This window comes from Myxine glutinosa, chromosome 3 (assembly GCF_964187855.1).
Source record: "Myxine glutinosa chromosome 3, kmMyxGlut1.1, whole genome shotgun sequence".
NCBI lineage: Eukaryota > Metazoa > Chordata > Myxini > Myxiniformes > Myxinidae > Myxine > Myxine glutinosa.
Window position 1 is genome coordinate 180,024,937 of NC_136263.1, and position 24,496 is coordinate 180,049,432.

A 24,496-nucleotide genomic window follows, 5' to 3' on the forward strand; every position below is an offset into this window, starting at 1 on the left:
AGAGTTGGGCCAAGCAAGAGAGGAAGTTGTTGGACTGGGTTGGACTAAGAAAGAGAGAAAGAGTCCTGGAGTTTGTGAGAGAGGGAGAGGGAACCCGTCACGCCAGACCCCCCACCAGCAGCGTTGGCCCCACCAAGCAGCTCCGACCCGTTACCCGCGCACACGACAGGATCGGTGGCATCGGCGGCCGTCGAGGTCCAGGCCGACGTCCCGTGCGGGATCAAGCTCCAGCCAGCTCCGTGCCTTCCTCCCCCTCCAGCCACCCACCTCCTGTCATTCCTGCCTGCAATTTCCCCATTCTTGTACGTGAGTTTGTTCTGTTTGTCTTGTCCCTGGGTTAATTAAGACTGTTAGATAAGCTAGTGATTTTCACTGTGTCACCTTTCCTCTTCTGTATTTTATTTTCTTATCCTTCCTTCTTCCTTGGTTTCTCTCAATTGTGTAAATAGTAAATAAATAATATTTGTATTTCTTACCCTTTGCCTTTCTTTCTTCTTTACATCTTCGTTTTAGTCTTTTCCCCATTGAATATCTGTGGCGCGATTCGGCCAACGTTCAGGAATCGGGTTAGTCGGGGTAACTGTTCGGGCGCGGCGGCCATCCGCTCGGCAAACAACATCCTCGCCGCAGTCCCGTAACAATATATATATATATATATATATATATATATATATATATATATATATATATATATATATATATATATATATTGTTACGGTTTTTATAAACATTCTCTTTTTAAATTTTACTAAATGATCCCCTGCAAATATCCCCATTAATTGGCTTTATTAAAGATCGCACCCTAGTTAGTCCATGTACAACACGTAGAGCACCACAGGACCTCTCTGTAGTTATCTCATTATTATGTGTTTCAGTTAAGGATCTGTTCCCAATAGTTGAATCTGCGTTGCATTAATCAAATAAGATAGGCCCCTTTCAATTTCCCCAATCGTCTCCCGCTCTTCAAAGTGCAGTAGTGGTAGGGCAGCGTTCGCTGCCGTTTGCCTTGGGCGGTTTGCTGGCACCAAACCACCATTACGCACGCGGTCTCAAGCCGAGGAAAAAGGGGGCGGGCACCAGAACAAGGTGTGGCACGTCAACTCACCATCAGAGGTGGAGCCAGCGAGCCTTTGCCGGCCAACCAGCGCCGAGGTGAGCCGACCGGTAGGCGTGTCATCGGAGCCGGCGGCTTGTTACAACAACGGACAATAAAAGCAGCTGTGAGGGAGTTTCAAGAGATGAGTGAGAGGGAGATGAGTGCGAAGGATCATGAGGCAGAAGAGTGGATCCGCTGACATTACGCGATATATTGACATTGTCAGCCCTCGTGAAAATATACGTGCAGCTGCCGCCGGGTTTCGCCTCGAGCCCGGAGCGTGGACCGGAGCCAACCTCGACGCTGTGCATTTGCCCGGACCTTCCTGCCCTGCCGTCTGCCTGGACCTTCTCCTCCTTCCAGCCATTCTTTCCTGCCATTCCCTGTTCGTGTGAGTCTGTTTGTTTTGTCCGGGGTTATAATATAAGTCTGTCTTAAGGCTTGCCCTGTGTCCTTTTGCTCTTCTTCTTCTTCTGTATATTACTTTCGTTTCATCTTCTTTGGGTTTTTGTATATAGTTAATAAACCCACTCTTTGTTCTTCTTATTTTCTGGGTTTTCTCTTATTCGATCGTCTGCGTCCTTTCTTTCGATTGAGTACCTGTGGCACGATTCGGCCAACGCTATAATCGGGTTTAGTCTCTTGTTAACGGCCCGAGTCGCAGCTCGCTTTGCTCGGCGCATCCAATCACGCTGCGGCCCGGGTGGGAGTATCTCCTCGCTTACGGATTGGTGGTGGTAATTAGGTAGTAGGACGGTTTGGGCTTACAACCCTACTCACCACCGACAGGAAGTGACGTCATACTTCCAGGACCGGCGGAGATGGCCAGCTTAACAGGACAAGGGGATTAACCCCCCCTTGCTAACGGGAGTGCCGTCCCCCGGATCCGTAACAATATATATATAATATATATATGTATATATTGTTGTGTGATTACCCAGGTGAACACCACAGGGATCACGGATAGCCAAAGCAAGCTTTTAACTCCGAGGCGACTCATCAAATGCGGATTTTACTATATGTGCCAGAGGAAGAAAGGGGAGGAGAAGACGAAGGGTCTTACCTGTTGTCCACCGGCAGTCCCAAAGCCTGCAAAGAAAATAACTCAAACGAAAAACAGGTTTAAAATGTATAAAAATAAACATGTTTATTAAAACGGAATGCCGATAACAAGAAACACGAAGGTAAACTAAAGTCCTAAACGGGATGTCCCCAACACCAGACTTACACACAGACGAGGGATAAAGTAACGTTGGAAAATAATGGTGTGATTATTTGGTCTACTTCGCTTAGATGGGCTGGTGTATCTCGTCAGGAAGGGTGTTGGCCCCAAGCGCGCCTTCCGGACCTGGCACTGTGCTTGGCGGGAAGGAAGCCCGCAGTCCCCTTGGTTCACCAGGCTGCGCGCGCCGGCATGAAGCAGGCCTCACAGTCCGTCTCGAACGGCAGGCGTGCAGCTTGCCTCTCAGCCGCGTCGGTGAAATCCAGCTCGTCGTTCATCAAAGGACCACCGTCAGCAAGAGTCGAGGGCCAGAGGTGAGTGAGATGCAGAAAGGAGAAGAACGCGATGGGCGCGCTCGCCCTGTTCCTGCCTATCAGGAACCAAGAGGAAGGCGAAAGCGAGGAGAGAGAGAGAGAGAGAGAGAGAGAGAGAGAGAGAGAGAGAGAGAGAGACAGACAGACAGACAGACAGACAGAGACAGAGACAGACAAGATGTCCGTTTTCGTTCTCTTTTGTTGGTCCCGTCACGTCATTGGTGCCTCTCCTCAAATCCCCGCCGGCCAACAAAACAGGCTTAGCTCTCCACCACTCATCGCGCAGTCTGCCTCTGGCATCATCGGTCGTACCTTGCCAATCAGCGCGCTGCTGCCTCCTCGGCCTTCTTTCACCAATCAGTGAGTGCCTTCTTGCTCCGTCCTGGCCAATCAAGGCTCCTCGGGGTGTGTCTTCGGCAGTGTGTGGTGATGTAGCTGGTTGCCGTCCTATCGGCAGTGCTCAGAACTGGCTTCTGGTTGGTTTTATTATTATTATTTAACCATTTGAGTACGGGATTTTTGTTTTTGATAAAAAAAAACCCGCTACGGAATTAATTTGGCATTTTGGTACGGGAATGCAACCACGTACTGACGATCTATTTATAGGTATAGTCGATGACGTGTAGTAACGTCATCCGTACATAAAACTTTTTCACGGGTTGCGGAGCGGACGTCATCCGTACTCAAAGGGTTAATGTGCTTTAATTGCCATTCTCACTAGTGTCGATTACGGTGCCATATGGGACAAAGGATCAATCACATAGGGAACTTGGCTTAGTGGTTAGGGTGCCGGCTTAGGATCCTCGGATCCTGGGTTCGAATCCTGATTGATCACTGAATTAACGCCAGGGGGGTTGACTCGGCCTGTCATCCTTCCAAGGTCGGCAAATTGAGTACCAGTTCACTGGTAATTCCCTGTGTGTCACAAGGGGTGACTCACAGTGTTGGCGGAAGGAAGGGCATCTGGCTATAAAACATTGCTTCAAAAAGGGGACCACGGTGCCCAAAAAAGGCCAACCCCTGCTCTGCGGGGAAAAATTGCCTCTAAAGGTGGTTATATGGTAGATAGTTGCTTTCGGTTACTTTATTGTTGCATTTTCACTCTTTAATTGTGAAAAATGTGTTTTGTACAAAGTTTGCATTACTTTTGGTTTTCTGTTTAGGCAGGTGAACATAACTGTGTGGAGTGGAGATGGAGGTGGCAGAAAACATTCTTTCAAGAACTGCAGAACAGCTTGGATGTGCTTCATAATGACCCAGCAAGTCACTGCATACTGGACAAGATATTTGATCACATCTTAGTGTGCACAGAGCTGAAATGCAATCAGCAAGTGCGTAAAGCCAAGCGAAAGCATTCCTACAGAAAATGGCGGAGGAAGTGCAAATGGAAGCCGAACAAGACGTCTGCACAAGCAAAAGCACTTGCAGGTGTGAGACTTGGACGATGGTTTTAAAGCTACAAATGGTATAAATGTTCATAAGTTTTATCGATTTGATATCCCTCGCACAGCTGTTCAACAAAACCACAGAACATATCGATCTCCGTATGATGCACTCTCCTCCATGACTCGTCATAAAATATTCACTCTTCTTGAGAAGCCTTTGTGTTGGCCTTTGAACTTGCAGCAGCTTGCCGTGAGAATGTCTGTCTCTGAGAAAGGAAAAGGTGGAATTATTCATGCGATTCCTGTCACCAACCGAATTGGCAGAACAAGCACACTTGATCCTTGGGGGTGAATTGTGAGTGGCAGATGTACAAATAATTTTGAATTCCCATTCATAATGAAACGTGTTTTTTTTTCCTGTTTGGAGCTTTTCCCACAGAAGTGCATGGCAGCTTTTCTTGCGGTCAATTACATATTGTGCACACAGAAGGTTTGAGAGGAAAAAAGTGAAAGGGTTGGGAGGGAGGGGACAGGTAATTAGCAGTTTGTGCTTGGATAATTTCCTAAACAGATGATATTCACAGAATACTTAGCCCGTGCAGTCTTGAAAAGGACTTGGGCGAGCCAACTCTTATGTTTTTTTAAGGGGTTTTTCCCCCTTTGATCCACACACTTGTTCAGAGCTTTATGGAAAGAACTGAGATTGCTTCCAGTTGGATTTGCCTTCCAGGAGGCGAAAGCAAGTTGTTTCAGGGCAACTGCCTCACCACAAGATTCAGTGTACCATGGACGGGAGTAAGGGTATGATAATTGATAACTAGATGGGATAAATCTGTGCATGAGAGAGAGAGAGAGCAGTTTTCTTTGGAAGAATTCCCAGGATGAGTTGATGTCAGTGTCAATAGGCATGGGAGACCAGTCCAGATGATTGATGGCTGCTTGAAGACCATGCCAGTAAGTCTGAGTGAAATGCCAGACTCGTCGACGCTGAGGAGGCTCTCTGAGAATGGCCAGAGAGATGTCCACTTTAACAAGCATGTGGTAAAATGAACCAATTGGAGCAGAAGAAGAGCAGCAGACATTTGTAGGGAAGTTAGTCATAACTAAGTTTAGAAGAGAAGATACTCCATTGACTGAGATCCGGGTCGGGAAATTGACAGATTTTGTCCGTCCCAGTGAGTCGCAGAAGTCCTTTGCTGAGGAGCCATGGCTGGTGAGAGAGGTACCCACACCCAGCCAGCTGGCATGATGACAGTTGAATTCGCCACATATGAGGAAGAGAGAGTTGGGATGAGTAGATAGAAATTGGTCCATGTTGTGGGACAGCGAGATGTAAATGGAGCCATCACTGTTTAGTGGACGGTGCAAAACACATATGAACAAAAGGTGGGAGCGGAGGGGAAACCATAGCCAGAGGTACTCCTGGGGGTGAGGTGGAGAGAGGGCAGTGCAAGGAGAGTGAGGAAGAAAGTTTTTGCTAAAGATAGCAACCCCACCACCAGGACGAGGCTCAGGTGTATCATACCGGATGAGAGAGTAACCAGGAAGAGATCCGAAGGAGTCTGAGACGTCTTGAAAGAGGAAAGTTTCTGTTAAGCAGATTAGGTCTGGTTTGTGAGATGCAACCTGTATGGAGAGATCAATCAGGTTTTAGCGAAGGTTCCAGATGTTTGAGGTCCATACCATGAATCCACACTATTATCGGTATGATTCTTCCATGTCAAACAATAAACCACACAATGCTGTTCAATTTTTGAGCTTGGTAATGTCATTGTTCTTTGTGCAGAAGGATTTGTGTGTAGTTGTGATATTTTAACCACAAAAAATGCTCCTATCTCAGACAGGCCCAGGATAGGTAGAATACAGTCTACTTTTGAAGCTGCCATGATTATACATTTCTCAAGATTTTTTTTGTTGTTCTGTTAAGAGCAAGAAACTTGGATGTAGACCAGGAGCCCAGAAGGTTTATTCAAGTGAAAAGCGCCGAAGCAATTGACCACGTGGGTTGAAAGGGTTCTACCCCCACATCACAAAAATGCATTGCTGCCGGGTCAGGGCCAGTGCCTTCCCGCCCAAATCGCCCAAAACAGGGACGCCATTACCAAAAATCCTATTTTCATCAATATCTGGAAAACTATACATTGCAGTATCACAAATCTGGTGTCTACACCCATGTTTTCATGGTCAATCATTATAAAAATGCATTTCTCCTTAGCCAGGGTTGTGTCTTTCCCACCAAAAAGCACCCAAAGTGCCCAAAGTAAGGAAACCATTGCTGAAAATCCTATGTCCCTCAATATCTGGACAACTATACATGGGAGTATCACAAATCTGCTGTCACAAACATGGGTGTATCACAAACATGGGTGTAGACAAATCTGCTGTCTACACCCATGTTTTCATGGTCAATCATTACAAAAATGCAGTTTTCTCCTTAGCAAGGGTCATATTTTTCCCGCCCAAAAGCACCCAAAGTAAGGAAACCTCCTCCAATTCCTCCAATGGAAAGAAACTCTTCTTTGTACAAAGTGAAAATTACTGTTGCCAATATGGGAGTTTTGTTATTGATGACTTCATTCTCGAGGAACATTGACAATTTTTGGAAGGCTTCAGCATGCGTCTTCCGATTGGATGCTTCCTCTTCTTGCGTGTGTGTCGCATTCTGCCGCACAAAGTCACGGGGACAACTGTTATGGTATTTTTCTTCTTTTGCAATTAAATCTACACCAAGTGCAATAATCCTGCCATCACCCTGTCCATTGGCAGCAAGCATGATTGCCTTAATCCCGTCTGTTGTCATACATTGGCTGAGGGGTTCATATTTTTGTGACCTTTTCTTTCTGATCTTTCTACAGAAAAGGCATTCCGGTCCAAGGACACCCCTTGTGTTGCTGGACGGATGACTGAAACTTGAGCGAGTGGCTTTGCGGGGTGGTTCAGAAGGTTCCTCGGTAGGTGGTGCTTGTCTCTTAACAGCACAAAATCGACTGAGACAAACTGAGTGGTAATATTTGCCTTCTGGTGCCATAGTCTTGATGATCTCTTCTGAAGTCTGATCAATTTGGTTTCAGACCTGGACACTCTACTCTGGACATGCTGCTTCTGCTTTCTCAACAATGGATGGAGGTCCTCAATGCCAAACAGGAAATTAGAGCAGTCTCCCTTGACATATCACGTGCCTTCGATACGGTCTGGCATCCCACTCTGCTCACCAAACTCTCCTCTTTTGGTATCCATGGAAATCGCCATGCATGGCTGGCCGACTTCCTCTCTAGTCGCAGTCAACATGTGGCCCTGAATGGGTTTCTCTCATCTCCTCTTCCTGTTCAGGCTGGAGTTCCACAAGGCAGCGTTCTGGGCCCTGTGCTTTTTCTGGTCTTCATCAATGATCTCTCTGACTCTCTTGAAAATCCTCTGTATCTCTTTGCTGATGACTCTACTCTCTGTCGCTCCATTCTTCATCCCTCAGATCGGCAGTCTGCAGCCTCCTCACTCTCTGCAGACCTGGACAAAATCACAGACTGGGAAAACAAGTGGAACATGTCTTTCAATCCTGACAAATCTCACACTCTTACGATGTCTCTCCGAAAAGACCGACTGGACAACCCTCCCATCCACTTTCTGAATAATCCTCTCCAAGAAGTTCTGTCACTCAAGCTTTTGGGTCTCACTATCTGCCATGATCTTTCCTGGGAAAACCACATTTCAAATCTGGCCTCCAAAGCCAGTCGCCGACTGGGCATCCTCCGTCGTGCGAAGTCCTTCCTTGGCACACCTGAGCTCCTCACCACATACAAGGCTTTCATCCGCAGCTCAATGGAATACTGCTCTCCCCTCTGGGCTGGTGCTCCTGCCTCACACCTAGCTCGTCTTCACGCTGTTGAAACGAAAGCATTCAGAATCATTGGAATCTCCCACGATGAAGCTAACTCCAAGGGCCTCTCACTCACTCACCGCAGGCAGGTTGGTGGTCTTTCCGTCTTCTACCGACTCCTCTCTGGCCTTGCCCCCCCCAGCTCTCTCTGGGCTCTGTCCCGCAAATATTCCTACAGGTCGCACAAGATCTGCCTGCAACCCTCTTATGGTCAAACTGCCAAAATCAAGACTCTCTGCTCACCTTCACTCCTTCATTCCTCTTTTCTCCCGCCTCTGGAACAAACTCCCTCACTCTCTTCAATCCCACTCCACCCTCCAGGTCTTTAAAACAGCTGTTCACCACCATCTCTTATCTTCCCCCATCCAAAACCTTGATCTTTTCTACCCCTGCTAATTTCACCCCAATTCCACTTTTTTGAAATACCAACTTCTGTCCTAGAAGTCCTTGGTGTCCTTGTGTTTTATACTTCTCCCTCCCCCCCCCCCACCCCCCCCTTCCCACGCCTCCTCCCCCCAAGCCCTCTCCCTTCCACACATCTCCCTGCTCTCAAATGTTGTGTTTGTGTGCTTCCCCTTCTCTCCCCATCTTGTTTTCCGCTCCCTCTTTTTATATATTTTGTTTGTCTGGTTGATTTGTTTGTGAAGTAAATGTTAGCTCTTTCACGAGCCTCGATTCAGTATACAAAAAAAAAAAAAAAAAAAAAATGCTGGAAAACTTGTCACTTTGCACTGCCATTCGACGTCTCGCAGCATTTTTAGCTGTTTCCCAGATTTCCAAAGTGAAAGACTTGAGGCCAGGGTCCTCCTCTTCTGTCTCTCTGCAAATCATGCAAGCAGGGTTGTTTTTTGCCATGATCTGGAAATAACAAAATAAGACAAAGTGTTCATTATTTGCTTCAACTGCAACCACAAACACACGGTGATCTAACTCTGATAGGAACATTTCTGGATGAAATACATAGTTTAGAAACACTACAATAATTTTCTCAATGTAATGATTATCCATGAAAACTTAGGTGTAGACACATCATTTGTGATATTCTCATATATAGTTTTCCAGATATTGAGGAAAGTAGGATTTTGGCAATTGTTTCCTTACTTTGGGCGCTTTTGGGTGGGAAAAATATGACCCTTACTAAGGAGAAAACTGCATTTTTGTAATGATTGACCATGAAAACATGGGTGTAGACAGCAGATTTGTGATACTCCCATGTATAGTTTTCCAGATATTGAGGGAAATAGGATTTTCAGCAATGGTTTCCTTACTTTGGGTGCTTTTGGGCAGGAAAGACACAACCCTGGCTAAGGAGAAATGCATTTTTGTAATGATTGACCATGAAAACATGGGTGTAGACAGCAGATTTGTGATACTCCCATGTATAGTTGTCCAGATATTGAGGGAAATAGGATTTTCAGCAATGGTTTCCTTACTTTGGGTGCTTTTGGGCGGGAAAGACACAACCCTGGCTAAGGAGAAATGCATTTTTATAATGATTGACCATGAAAACATGGGTGTAGACACCAGATTTGTGATACCGCCATGTATAGTTTTCCAGATATTGATGAAAATAGGATTTTCGGTAATGGCGTCCCTATTTTGGGCGATTTGGGGGGGGAAGGCACCGGCCCTGACCCGGCAGCAATGCATTTTGGTGATGTGGAGGTAGAACCCTTTCAACCCACGTGGTCAGTTGCTTCGGCGCTTTTCACTTGAATAAACCTTCTGGGCTCCTGGTCTAATGGGCCTGTTTTAAAGAAGTAAACACTTCCCAAAAATGTTTAAATTTACGGAGGGCAGCAGGAGAGCTCATGACCGTCAGGCCCGGAATACCAATGTGTAAGTGACTATGTTTGTGGCATGACTGGTAATCCAATCATTTGTCTGTTTAGGTAGGCCGTATGTACAACAGTGCAGTGATCCACATAACAAATCGGCAGCACGTTGTTTTAGAACAAAGAGGTGAACACTTTACAAGGAAAGCTGTCTTTCACTATTGTATCCATATAATGTATGCTTTAGTTGTTAATGAAGGGCATTCCTTTCCCTCTAGTGCATGCTTGTTGTCTTTTAGTACTGAACTGGAAAGGCAGTTTTTATCATTTTCCTTTTTGGTGGATCTTGTTGATTTTGTATTTATCAAGCTAATGTTTTTGGGTTTTTTTGGTGTGTGCATCCAGCTTTTGAAGAAGATGAATGTGGTCGGTGCACAGTAAACATCATTCTTGCAGTTTTAACTGGTACTGCAGGTCTGTTCCTGGGTTCTGTTGCCGGATGCAGCGTTGGTCGCAAGGTGATTATTTTTGGAACCTCTAATATACTGCCGGTTGTCAATGCAACACTGTGATGTTTCCTTTTTGTTAGCATGCTCATCCCGGAGGTGTCCGTTTTTTTTTTTTGGGGTTTTTTTTGTACACTGATCCTTTCCTATTCCATCTCCAGGCACTGCATGACGTCATCGCCGGGCACCAATGCAAAGGGGACCCGGCGATGACACGCGCTGAATGGGAGTACTCAGTGTTTACTCCATTTGTTTGTTTCTTTGTTTTGTTGTTTGTTTGTCCGGGCAATATCTCAGCCATCCTTTGAGCTAGAAAGCTGAAATTTGGGCACAATAGTGAGCACAAGCTTTGGCAAAAGCAGTATCATTATTTTTTGATGACTCAATTAATTGATTAATTACTTAATTATTACCGATTTATTAAGTACTTATTTATTTTCTTTCTCATCTGGGCAATATTTCAGGCACCTTTTGAGCTAGGAAGCTGATATTTGGACATGACAATGACCAAGTGATTTGGCTGTAAAGGGTATTTTTGATTTATTGATTTAATCAATTCATCAATCGAATAGTTTGTTTTTTTTTAAATAAAATAAAATAAAAAATATTATAAAATATTATAAATTTATTATTATATATATAAAATATATAATAATATATAAATTATCATATAAATATATTTTATATATAAAATATTATCAATCCCCCCCTCCCCCCTCCCCCCTCTCCTCCCTCCCATCCCCTCCCCCCCTCCCACCCCCTACCATCCCTCACCCTCCCCATCCCCCCCTCCCCCTCCCACTCTTCTCCCCTCCCCCCGTTCCCCTCCCCTCCCCCCCGTTCCCCTCCCTTCCCCTCCTCCCCGTTCCCCTCCCCTCCCCTCCCCCGCCCGGCAATGCCGGGTACTTCTGCTAGTAAAATATAAAATATTATAAAAATAATAAATAAATAAATAAATAAAAAATAGAAAAAATAATTTTTAATTATTCAATAAAATTCTAAATTACAGATTCAGATTAAATGGTGGTGGTTTAGGTATGCTATTAACCAATTGATTAAGAAATTAATTATTTTACGGTTCCTACTTATTTATTTTAATTATGCAATTAATCAATTCATCAATCAATTATTTTACACCAATCAAGTTGTCAAGAAAGCAAGTTGTTCTGGGATCGTCTGTACATGTTAGCTCTTTCACGAGCCTCGATGTTGTATACCAAAAATATATATATATATATATCCCTCCCAATTCCGTCTCTATGTGCTGCATGGCAGCATTGCCGAGCGCCTGAGGCACCCCAGCGATGTCGCACGCTGGAGGATATGTTATTTATTTATTTGGCATGCGGGTGGTGTACTTTGAATGTATCTGTACTTGTTTCGTTTTTTTTGGTCTAGTGTTTCATGGGAGATCATCCATGAAAGGCTTCAGATCAGGCTTCAGAGAAGACATGATATCAACTGTCCCGTTTTCTTGCACTCTTGTGGATGTTAAGCTGTCAGCTCAAGGTAAACCTTATTTCTGAAATTATGCTAGCATCATCAACATCAGATATCAAGTTTTACTTTACTAATCATCCTCGCCAGAGGAGGGAGGGTATTGCATTTGGATCTGTTTGTTACTTGCGAAAATCGAAGATTTTTCAAGTATATTGGTTGGTCTTGTGCGTTATTCTGTTTGTCTGTTTGTCTGTCTGTTTGTCTGTATGTCAGTCGCCTACAGGTCACAATTTTCAACCGATCTTCATGAAACTTCACCAAATGGTAGAGTTGGTCATAAGAAAGAAGCCTATTGTTTTTGTGGTCAAAATGTCAATATAGGCCAAAGGTCACCAACTTTGTCAAATTTCTAAAATCCTCAATTTTCGTACAATTGCTTTGAAATTTGAAGAGGATTTGCTTATCTGGTCACTGAATTCAACCACCAATAATTATTTGGTGGTTTCCCACAGAAGTGCATGGCAGCTTTTCTTGTGGTCAACTACATATTGTGCACAGAGAAGGTTTGAGAGGAAAAAAGTGAAAGGGTTGGGAGGGAGGGGGCAGGTAATTAGCAGTTTCTGCTTGGATAATTTCATAAATAGATGATATTCACAGAATACTTAGCCCGTGCAGCCTTGAAAAGAACTTGGTGCGAGCCAACTCTTCTGTTTTTTAAGGTTTTCTTCGTTTGATCCACACACTTGTTCAGAGCTTCATGGAAAGAACTGATATTGCCTCCAGTTGGATTTGCCTTCCAGGAGGCGAAAGCAAGTTGTTTCAGGGCAACTGCCTCACCTCAAGATTCAGTGTACCATGGAAGGGAGGAAGGGTATGATCAATGATGACTGTTGTGGCAGAGCAGAGCAGAAAAGACAAGTAGGCCTTTAGGTAGGCTTTAATCAACACAATGGTGGCCAGGTGCACAAGAAGAAGCCTGAGCAGGGCTTGAAGTCCTTAAGAGGGAACGTAGCATGGAGTGGATCGTAGGCAGCCTGCATGTGGTCGGCTGACCCGCTTTTATACAGTAACGATCCCAGAACACAGGAAGTGAGGACACAGAAAGTGAGGTATCAAGACAACTGGAATTATGTCATTCTCCCCTTGCTTAGAAAAACACTACTCAGAGGCCCAGACGGTTGGGGCCTGCCAGGCACATTGTGATTGTCGTAGCGGCTGTTGTTCAGTAGCATCTCCAGAGACTTCGGTGGGTGCGGAGCTAGGATCGTCCGATGCAGTCAAATCTCTGCCAACCCCATTCTCCGAGTCGCACGGTGCCTTGTTCTGTTGCTCCCATCCCTTTGTGTCTCCAGTCGGCGGCAAAAGTCGGAGGGATATAGTGGTTTCCTTGCCGTCTGGATAGCAGACCTGGGCGTACTGCGGATTTGCCTGTAGGAGTTCCACTTGGTTGATCAGTGGTTCCTCCGTCTTACTCTGGCGCACATGTCTTTTGAGTAGGACAGGTCCAGGCATGGATAGCCAAGTCGGTACCGAGCTACTGGTTGCGGAGCGGCGAATAGAACTTAGCAGTGTTTCGTGTGGGGTAGCGTTAGTAGCTGTTGACAAGAGAGAGCGGATAGAGTGTAAGGCATCAGGCAAGACAGTTTGCCAACACTGGGTAGGCATTTGGCATGACCTCAGGGCCATGGTGATAGCCTTCCATACTGTTCCATTGTAACGTTCAGCTTTTCCGTTACCCTGTGGGTTGTAGCTAGTGGTTCTGCTGCTGGAGATGCCTTTACTTGTCAGGAATTCAACGAGCTCTCGGCTCATGAACGACGGTCCCCGGTCCGAATGGATGTAGGCGGGCATTCCAAAGAGGGCGAAAAGTTGGCAAAGGCAATCTATCACCGTATAACTTGTCATGTTCGCACATGGGAACACAAAGGGGAATCTCGAGTACTCATCGATGATAGTGAGGAAGAACTGGTTTTTGTCAGTGCTTGGCAAAGGTACCTTAAAACCTATGTTAAGGTGTTCGAATGGCTGGGTGGCTTTTATGAGGTGGGCCCTTTCTGGCTGATAGAACCGGGGTTTGCACTCTGCACAGGTTCTGCACAAGCCGGTCATCCGTCAAATGTCTTCCACCGAATAAGGTAGGTTTCGAGATTTCACGAAGTGGTACATGCGTGTGATTTCTGGGTGACATAGGGACTGGTGGAGGTCGTCTAGTGAACGATGGTCCAGGCATGTAGATGAGCAGTATGACCTTGAGAATGCGTCAGGAGGTATGTTTTCTTTTCCCGGACGGTAGATAATATCAAAATCTAAGCAGGATAACTTTTTTCTTTCTTTTTTATGTAGAAGGCTCCAGGCACAGACTAACTTTTTTCTTTTTTTTTATGTAGAAGGCTCCACGCACAGACTATGTCGACCTCATCGAGGCCAGGCCAAATAAAAGAGCTGCATTGATAGAAAAGTAAAGAAGAAGATAATAGTCTAAGATCTATATGCGCCAACGCATGATCTTGTTGTTTTTTATCTTGCCTTTCATGATCATGAAACCATGATCGCCAACGCATGATCAACGCCAACGCATGATGCCAACGCATGATCTTTGTCAAACATGTAGCTGACAGAGCGTTAGTCAGTCTTCAGTGTAAAGTGCCTTCCCGTCAGGTAGTGTCTCCAGTGGCGGACAGTTTCGATGATAGCCTTAGCTTCCTTTTTGACCGATGCATGACGTTTTTCGGATCCTTGGTGTGTGCGGGAGAAAAAGGCTACTGGATGCCCCGCCTGGTTAAGCGTTGTTGCGATAGCAAACTCGGATGCGTCGGTCTCAACTTCAAAGGGTATTGACTCGTCGATTGCGTTGACCACTGACTTCATTGTCCCGTTTGAGTTGGTGGAATGTGGTTTCAGCCTACTCCGAGATGGGGAAAGCTTTTGTGGCACTGAGGGGACAAATTTTGCTTGAATAGTTGTGAATCCACTGAGAGTAGTAGGCAAAAAGTCCGAGGATCCAGCGGGGGGACTTCATGTTATGCCGCACGGGTAGCTCTCGCAGGGGCCAAAGACGCTCAGCGTCTGGCCGCATTTGACCCTCCTCTACTACATAGCCCAGTATAGTTAGTTTAGTGGTCGAAAACACACACTTATAGCCGATGTTCTTCCTTTCGGCTGCTTTGAGGAACTGCTTCAGGTTGACATCATGCTCGGTTTGTGTCATGCCACAGATAGTCAGATTGTCTAGGCAAGCGAATGTTCCAGAGAGTTTCTGTTCCTTGATAAAGGAGTCCATGATGCGTTGGAAGCAAGTTACACCGTTCCTGATGCCAAATGGGACTCACATGAACTGGTAAAGACTTTCGCTCGATTTGAAGGCCGTATAGGGCTTGTCTTGGTTCCTTATGGGTACCTGATGGTAAGCACTATGCAGGTCGATGGTGCTGCAGTCGATGGTGCTGCAGGTCGATGGTCTAATTTACAGAAATTTGGCCAATGTTGACCTCAAATATTATAATATTTATAATATTTGAGGTCAACATAGGCCAAAAGATCAACATAGGCCAAATTTCTAAAATCCTCAATTTTCATCCAATTTCTTTGAAATTTGAAGAGGAATTTGCATATCTGGTCACTGAATTCAACCAATTATGTTTGAGGTCATCATAGGCCAACAACCTATTTTAGGGATTTCGCAAGTATCGTGATATGCACGACATATTTCTTGTTACTTGCTGGAAAAGATTCTGGCAAGTATGTTGATCGGTTGGTTTGTCTGTCTGTCTGTTTGTCTGTCTGTTTGTGCGCAGCACTACGTCTACACCGTTGCACTTAGAATCGCCAAACTTTACACACATATTTGTCTTGCCCTGGAATAGACTAATGCCCAATTCATGACGTCATCGGTCACGTGGTTCGGCCGCCATCTTGGAAAAACCGAAAAAAATTGCACCTCTATATCTATGAAAGTGCTGAATAGAAAAAATTCAGACATGGCTCATTGTAAAGAACTCTCCATGGGGAATAAAATATGTTAATGATGATGTCATAGGTGCCTCCATTATGACGTCCTAATTCGACAAGTACAAAACTTCATCTGATCAACATGAAATTTATTGAGCATCATCAAGGAATAAATTAGTTAAGAAAAGAAATAATGATGACGTCATCGGTCACGTGGTTCAGCCTCCATATTTGTCCAAAATGGCTGATAAAAAAGTACATTCCGGAAAGTCCTCGGTCTCTGACCGATTTTTCATCTGTTTGTCTGTCTGTTTGTGCGCAGCACTACGTCTACACCGTTGCACGTAGAATCGCCAAACTTTACACACATATTTGTCTTGCCCTGGAATAGACTGTGCCCAATTGATGACGTCATCGGTCACGTTGTTCGGCCGCCATCTTGGAAAACCAAAAAACTTAGCACCTCTATATCTCCGCAAGTGCTGAATAGAAAAAATTGAGACATGGCTCATTGTAAAGAACTCTCCATGGGGAATACAATATGTGAATGATGACGTCATCGGTCACGTGGTTCGGCCGCCATATTTGTCCTAAATGGCCGATAAAAGTAAATTCCGGCAAGTCCTCAGTCTCTGACCGATTTTTCATTTGTTAGTTTGTCTGTTTGTGCGCAGTACTATGTCTACACCGTTGCACATAGACTCGCAATACTTTACACACATATTTGTCTTGCCCTGGAATAGACTGTGCCCAATTTTTAACTCTCTCGGCCCAAGGCCTCCATTATGACGTCATAATTCGATAATTCGCCAAGTACAAAACTTCATCCAATCAAGATGCAATTTCTTGAGCGCCATGTCGGCATAAACTGGTGGAGAAAAAAAAAAATGATGACGTCATCGGTCACGTGGTTCGGCCGCCATCTTGGAAAAACCGAAAAACTTTGCACCTTTATATCTCCGAAAGTGATGAATAGAAAAAATTGAGACATGGCTCATTGTAAAGAACTCTACATGGGGAATAAAATATGTTAATGATGATGTCATAGGTGCCTCCATTATGACGTCATAATTCGACAAGTACAAAACTTCATCCGATTAAGATGAAATTTATTGAGCATAATCTAGGAATAAATTAGTTTTTAAAACAAATAATGATGACGTCATTGGTCACGCGGTTCGGCCGCCATCTTGGAAAAACCGAAAAACTTGATCCAAAATGGCCGATAAAAAAGTACATTCCGGCAAGTCTTCGGTCTCTGACCAATTTTTCATCTGTTTGTTTGTCTGTCTGTCTGTTTGTCTGTCTGTCTGTCTGTTTGTCTGTCTGTTTGTTTGTTTGTCTGTTTGCTTGTCTTCTGTTTGTTTGTTTGTCTCTTTGTTTGTTTGTCTGTTTGTCTGTTCGTTTGTCTGTTTGTTTGTCTGTTTGTTTGTCTGTCTGTTTGTTTGTTTGTTTGTCTGTCTGTTTGTCTGTCTGTTTGTTTGTCTGTTTGTCAGCACAGAACGTGAGTTTGCTTTTTTTCTGCAATTGTTGGTCCGATTGACAAAAAAATGTCACCATAGGAACGCCTCCTTCTATATACTTTTAAAATGATAATCATGACGTCATAGGTCACGTGGTATGGGCGAAATCTTGGAAATACCATAAAAAATTGGACCTCTATATCTTCGAACCGCTCCATGGAAAAAAATTAAACCATGGCTCATTGTCAAGTACTCCCCTTGGGGAATAACATATGTTAATAATTAGCATATGTTAGAAACATGGCCACCAGTGGCATCATTATGATGTCATAATTAGACAAGTAGAACGCTGGAATCTGTTTGAAATTTCTTGAGTGTGACCTACACAATAATTGTGTGTGAGAATTAAATTGATGACATCATCGGTCTTGTGGTTTGGCAGCAGTATTGGATTGAAAATGAAAACCTTCAAAAAAATTTTTTTTCTAGAATGGCTTACTAGATCAATGCGAAACTCTACACACATGATATACTAGCTTTGGGGAATAACGTTTGAAAACAATTGTCATAGGTCACATGGTCTGGCAGCCATATTGGATTTTATGCAAAAACTGCATCAATGAAATTATTATTCTTCTCTGAATCTGCCACTGAACAGATCGATGCGAAATTTTAACCATATGTTTGACTACCCATGGGGATATAATGTTGAAGAAAAAACACCATCATTGGTCACATGATTTGGTAGCCATATTGGATTTAAGGAAAACGCTCAAAGATTGTTTCTCTAAAAGTGCTTACCCTATCGATGCAAAGTTTTATAAATATCATCTCACAACATTGCTGCATACAATTTGAAAATGGTGATGTCATAGGTTACATGGTTTGACAGCTATCTTGGATAGAAAAACGAACCTTATCCGAAACAACACGAAACTGGAACGCCACTCAGTAGAGCGCATACTCCCGCCGTGGGTCAAGTTGGAATAGTACGATTTCACAAAAGTTTGAAGGAGTAGTTCAGTGACAACACAAGACAAGACAACACAAGACAGACACTGCACAGATATATATATTTAGAATATATAGAAAATAATGTTTAAAAAAAACAATGCAATTTCACTTCCATTTTCGGATTCAGCGTTCAATTCTATATAAGTGAGTGTATTTTGAGGCATGTGTGACTTCAAATAAAATTGTAAGCCAGGAAAAAACGTCGTTTCATTCCTTAGGGATACGACATGTAAAACTGGCCCAAACGTCAAAACAAAACTCGCTCATTTTAAGTCGTACAAGCTAATGCGACCACTCATTCTTCTGGGAAGAATCCCGTGCACATGCTTGTCACACTTATAACTCACCTAGGTCTTTATAAGTTCATCAAATACTGACACCGCGATTGACATTCGCTGAGGCAAATGTTGATATCTCTTCTGAGGTAAAAAAAAACAAAAAAAAAACGGTTTTAAAGCATTATACGTATCAAACGATACATTTTATGAAACGGGGAACCGAATACACACTTTGGTGGTTTTAAAATGACAGAATATGTCTTTATTAGAAAAAAAAAGAACCTTGAAGACGACGTTACTAACAAAATACACTGCTCTAACGCATAACCACGAGTTTAAACTACATTTACAACAAATATGAAAACTATTTTCATATCACAATGTTAAATATAGAATATATAGAAGATAATGTTAAAAAAAAATGAGCCCTATCTTCCAATGGTAAACAATCCTTCAAAAAATTCCTGGATCCGGAATAATATCCTGAGCTTCACCAAAAACTAATCAATTCTTCCTTATCCCAAGGGCAATCATCCCACCAACTTTCATCCAAATCCGTTCAGAACTTTTCCAGATATCTTGTTCACAAACACACGAACACACACACACACACGGACACGATCGAATGCATTGCTCCCTCGCGGGAGTAACAAACGTCACACAAAAGACACCACACAAACATATCCCGGTGGGAGTCTGCAATCTCTGATTGCTCTTTCTTGTTGCTTTATATAATTCTACCAAAACATTTATTTTCGAAACGATCGTTGATTTCAAAGGTGATGCTTGGATTGAAATCCTCTCTGATGACTCATGACTTTCTCCTGCCGGCACGTCTTCACATGACAAATCCTGAAATGTCAGTTTTGTGGTTTACATTGATGATTTTGTGGCGTTACCAAAGGCCTGAACACACAACTTTACCCTGATGTGATGAAGCAATTGCAAGGCTCTAGCATTAGAACAAGGAACCCTGATGGAATAAAATTAAATATCACGCTCTCATAGGGTGTTGCAATTTGGATCCTTTGTAGAGAGCATCATCGTGGCTGTCCTGAATAGAAGAACTTGCTTATGAATGTTGGAGATCCCATTGTAAACTTTATTTTTGAAATCGGTAGACCAATTGATTAAGTGCAGGTGTACTGCCAGGTAAACTGGCCAATATGCCGTCACAGGCTGCGGTGCAGCCTACCCTGAAGGAAGCTGTAATGAGTATCAGGACGTATCTAAACGAGAACGGCACTCAGTAGAGAGCATACCTCTACCTGTCTACCAGGTGAACAGTTTACGTTTTGTATCCCAGAGTAGACCAGAAAATCACAATACAGAATCACATTTAATCAAAATCATCCGTCCACAACTTTTTGAGATATCCTGCTTTGTATCGTTTTTGGCCCTATCTCCCAATGGTGAAGAATCACTGAAAAAATTCTACTAGCCGGATCGGGCTCTTCACCAAAATCGAATAGATTCTTCCTTGTCACACACACAACCTGTCCACCAAGTTTCATCCAAATCCATCCATAACTTTTTGAGATATCCTGCTATATGTTGGTTTTAACCCTATCTCTCAATGGTGAGGAATCACTTAAAAAATTAAATAATTCTCATATCCGAATCCATATTCATATCTTCACCAAAGTCGAATCTCTTTGTCCTTGTCAGACACTCAACCGGTCCACCAAGTTTCGTCCAAATCCGTCCACAACTTTTTGAGATATCCTGCTATGTATCGTTTTTGGCCCCATCTCCCAATGGTGAAGAATCACTTTAAAAATTCTACTAGCCGGATCCGAATCCGGATCTTCACCAAAATCTAATCATTTCATCCTTGTCACATGCGCTACCTCTCTGCCAAATGTAGTCAGAATCCGACCACAACTTTTTGAGATATCTTGTTCGCAAACAGACAGACAGGGGTGAAAACATAAACTCCATCCACCTTTGGTGGCGGAGGTAATTAATTCACCAAGGTATGCTTCCCTTTATGCCACACAAATGCAAAGGGATAGCAGGTTATCTTGTGTTTGGTGATGCATTTCTAATACTGGAAAAGCACCTCGGTAGAGCGCATACCTCCGCCAGGCTGAACAGTTTGTTTTCTAGTCTACCGATGGGCCGGATCTGGATTCGAACCTCCAACATCTGCATCCGGATCTTAACCAAAATCGAAACTTGTCCACCAAGGTTCTTCCAAATCTGTCCATAACTTTTCAGACCCTGAACACAGACAAACAAACAAGAAAGATCTCGTGCAAACTTTGAATAAACAATAGTTGCCATGGAAGCAGCAATTTGGTAAATTTGACCAATCGAGTGTTTTACATGATGGAATGTTGTTCATTACAACTTTGGTTGATAAATTTTCTTATTGTGGCCCAATAAGTGTTCCAAATGTTTTGGACGGCATGGACCCTGACGTTTGACTAATTTGACCAAATTTTATACACATATACTACACATACATACAAATAAGGTATGTACGTTTCAGTTTGATATCTTGAAAAAATCCTGAGGTTTGGCAATAATAAAATCATTTTTTTTAAATCCCATTTGATTATAATTTAGTGAAATTATGTGAAACATGGCCACCATTTGCTCTTTGCCACGTGTGGCTTTTCCCTATTCCACGTGTGGCTTTTCCCTATTCCACGTGGGACTTTTCCCTATTCCAAATGGGACTTTTCTCTATTACATGTGGGACTTTTGTTCATTCCACGGGAGACTTTTGTTCATTCCATGTGGGACTTTTGTTCATTCAACGTGCGACTTTTGTCCATTCATTATGGGACATTTGTCCATTCCACGTGCGACTTTTCTCTTTGCCATGTGGGACCTTTGTTTTTGCCACGACGGACCTTTCTCTTTGCCACATGGGACCTTTATCTTTGCCACGTGGGACCTTTCTCTTTGCCACGTGGGACATTTCTCTTTGCCACGTGGGACCTTTCTCTTTGCCACGTGGGACCTTTCTCTTTGCCACATAGGACCTTTCTCTTTGCCACGTGGGACCTTTCTCTTTGCCACGTGGAACATTTCTCTTTGCCACGTGGAACATTTCTCTTTGCCACGTGGGACCTTTCTCTTTGCCAGGTGGGACATTTCTCTTTGCCGCGTGGGACATGTCTCTTTGCCTCGTGGGACATTTCTCTTTAGCACGTGGGACATTTCTCTTTGCCACGTGGGACATTTCCCTTTGCCACGTGGGACATTTTTCAAGTGCAGAATGTATAAGGGGTCCATAGGAGCTTCGGGGAATGTGTTCTAATGGGGCCTATCGGGTCTCAAGTGTCTGAGAGGTCTTAAGGAGTTGTCTTAAGGTCTTAAGGTCTTAAGGAGTTCCAGGAAAGAAGTTGGAATTTCAAAAAAGTGGATCTGTGGTGAATTAGCAGGGGTAGAAAAGATCAAGGTTTTGGATGGGGGAAGATGAACAGCTGTTTTATGGTGGTGAACAGCTGTTTTAAAGACCTGGAGGGAGGAGTGGGATTGAAGGGAGTGGGGGAGTTTGTTCCAGAGGCGGGAGAAAAGAGGAATGAAAGAGTGAAAGTGAGCAGAGAGCCTAGATTTCGGCAGTTTAACCACAAGAGGGTTGCTGGCTGATCTTGTGCGACCTGTAGGAATATTTGGGGGACAGAGCACAGAGAGCTGGGGGAGCAAGGCCGGAGAGGAGTCGCTAGAAGACAGAAAGACCACCTACCTGCCTGCGGTGAGTGAGTGAAAGGCCCTCGGAGATAGCATCATCACGGGAGATTCCAATGATTCTGAAAGCTTTGGTTTCAACAGTGTGAAGCTGAGCTAGGTGTGAGGCAGGAGCCCCGACCCATAGGGGAGAACAGTATTCCATTGAGCTGCGGTTGAGTTGAAAATGGTCTTCAAGGGATATAGAGGGTATTACTGGTCTTACAGTCACGTGAAAAAGTAAGGACACCCCATGTAAAGTTTTGACTTTTTCAACATATTTCAACATACAGCTATTTGATCTTCATTTCAACATTATTGACAGATAAAGGTGATATAATATAACAAATATCATGAAACATTTACATTTTGTAGTCCATTGTATAATTTAATATAAACATAAATGCAAATTTCGCATGTGGAAAAAGTAAGTACACCCTTGGCTCGAATAGGTGGTATTGCCCCCTTTGGCAGAAACAACCTCAAGTAGGTGTTTCTTATAACTGTCTACCAGTCTCTGACATCGACTGGGAGAAATTTTTGCCCACTCCTCCATGCAGAATTATTTCAGCTGTGCGATGTTTGAGGGGTTTCTTGCATGCACAGCTCTTTTCAAATCCCCACACAACCTTTCGATGGGATTTAGATCCGGGCTTTGACTTGGCCATTCCAGAACCCTCCATTTCTTTCTTTTCAGCCATTCCTTGGTGGATTTACTGGTATGTTTAGGGTCATTGTCATGTTGCAAGGTCCACCTTCGGTTGAGCTACAACTTTCCGACAGATGGCCTCACATTATCCTCAAGCACCCTCTGGTACAATGAAGAATTCATAGTGGATTCTATGATGGTGAGCTGCCCAGGCCCTGATGCAGCAAAGCTGCCCCAAACCATAATATTTCCACCACCATGCTTTACATTTGGTATCAGCTTCTTGTGGTCAAATGCTGTCTTTGGTTTTCGCCAAACATGTCTTCTGGTACTGTGGCCAAATAGCTCTACCTTTGGCTCATCTGTCCAGAGCACATTGTTCCAGAAGTGCTGGTCTTTGCGTAGGTGTTCATTGGCAAACGTTAGTCTTGCCCTGATGTTCTTTCTGGACAGCAAAGGTTTCCTCCTGGCACACCTCCCATGCAGATCAAATTTGTGCAGCCTCTTTCCAATCGTAGACTCGTGCACTTTGACATCAACAGTGGCAAGAGCTACCTGTAGGTCCCGTGATGACATTCTGGGGTTCTTAGAGACCTCTTTCTGCATCTTGCGGTCTGGTCTCCAGCTGAACTTGCTGGGGCGGCCTGGCCTGAACAAGTTGGCAGTTGTTTGGAAGCTTCTCCACTTGTAGATGATCTTCCGGACAGTCGAATGATTGATTTCAAATTGTTTGGAGATCTTTTTAAATCCCTTCCCAGACTCATAGGCATCTACAACCTTCTTTCTGAAGGTCTCAGAGAGCTCTTTTGATCTAGGCATGGTGACGCCACACACTTCAACAACAAAGAGCAAACCAAACGAAATGTCTGAGGTTTAAATAAGACAGGTTCGTCCAAGATCCTCTCTCATGATGTTCTAATTATTTGCACCTGAGCTGGTGCACCTGATTCTAATTTTAGGTATTTGAAGTAGTGATAAATGTAGGGGTGTACTTACTTTTTCCACATGCGAAATTTGCATTTATGTTTATTTAAATTATACAATGGACTACAAAATGTAAATGTTTCATGATATTTGTTATATTATATCACCTTTATCTCTCAATATTGTTGAAATGAAGATCAAATAGCTGTATGTTGAAATATGCTGAAAAAGTCAAAACTTTACATGGGGTGTACTTACTTTTTCACGTGACCGTAAATTGTACAAGGGGTCCAAAGGACTATAAGATGGTCTAAAAGGGGTGTTAAAGGTCTAAACAGTATTTTCGAGTAGTAGTTACAGGTCTAAGGTGTTGAAAGGATTTGAGGAGTCTAAAATTGCTAAAGAGGGTCTAAAGGTCGAAGAGGAAAGGAGTCTAAGCAATCTAAACTGTGTGAAGGTCTTCAGGAGTCAAAAGGTCTGAAGGGTGGAAAAATCTGAGAAGGGTGTTAAGGGTTATAAAAGGTTCAAAGGGTCTAAAATCGTAAAAGTGGTCTAAAGGGTTTAAATAGTACATACTACGTACAGTATTTATATTCCGTTATTAATAGACGTAGTCATGGTCCAATCATCCGTGATTAATACACATTCTCACATGGGTCGACTGAGGCTTCACCATGACAAGGGTTCACCGTCTGCCTTTGGCAGGTCTGAAGTATATATATATATATATATATATATATATATATATATATATATATATATATATATATATATATATATATATATATATATATATATATATATATATATATTGTAACGAATTTGAGAAAGTGTAAAGAATGTGAGAATTATGGTTTTGTTGTGTGTAACTGTCACCCTCCGTAATGTAAAGAAAGGTCGAAGCTCGTCCTCTTAGTTAATTCCATA

At 43.4% G+C, this 24,496-nt stretch overlaps 1 protein-coding gene across 3 annotated transcripts in view; it reads left to right on the forward strand.

Annotated features, from left to right (window-relative positions):
* Nucleotides 1-24,496, forward strand: part of LOC137423917 (uncharacterized) — a 216,932-nt gene that overhangs the window by 173,065 nt on the left and 19,371 nt on the right. For all 3 annotated transcript variants that reach the window (XM_068111451.2, XM_068111449.2, XM_068111450.2), the window contains 2 exons: nt 3,796-4,060; nt 10,072-10,184. In XM_068111451.2, the coding sequence (XP_067967552.1) occupies nt 3,796-4,060; nt 10,072-10,184 (378 nt within the window). The remainder of the gene's footprint in view (nt 1-3,795; nt 4,061-10,071; nt 10,185-24,496) is intronic.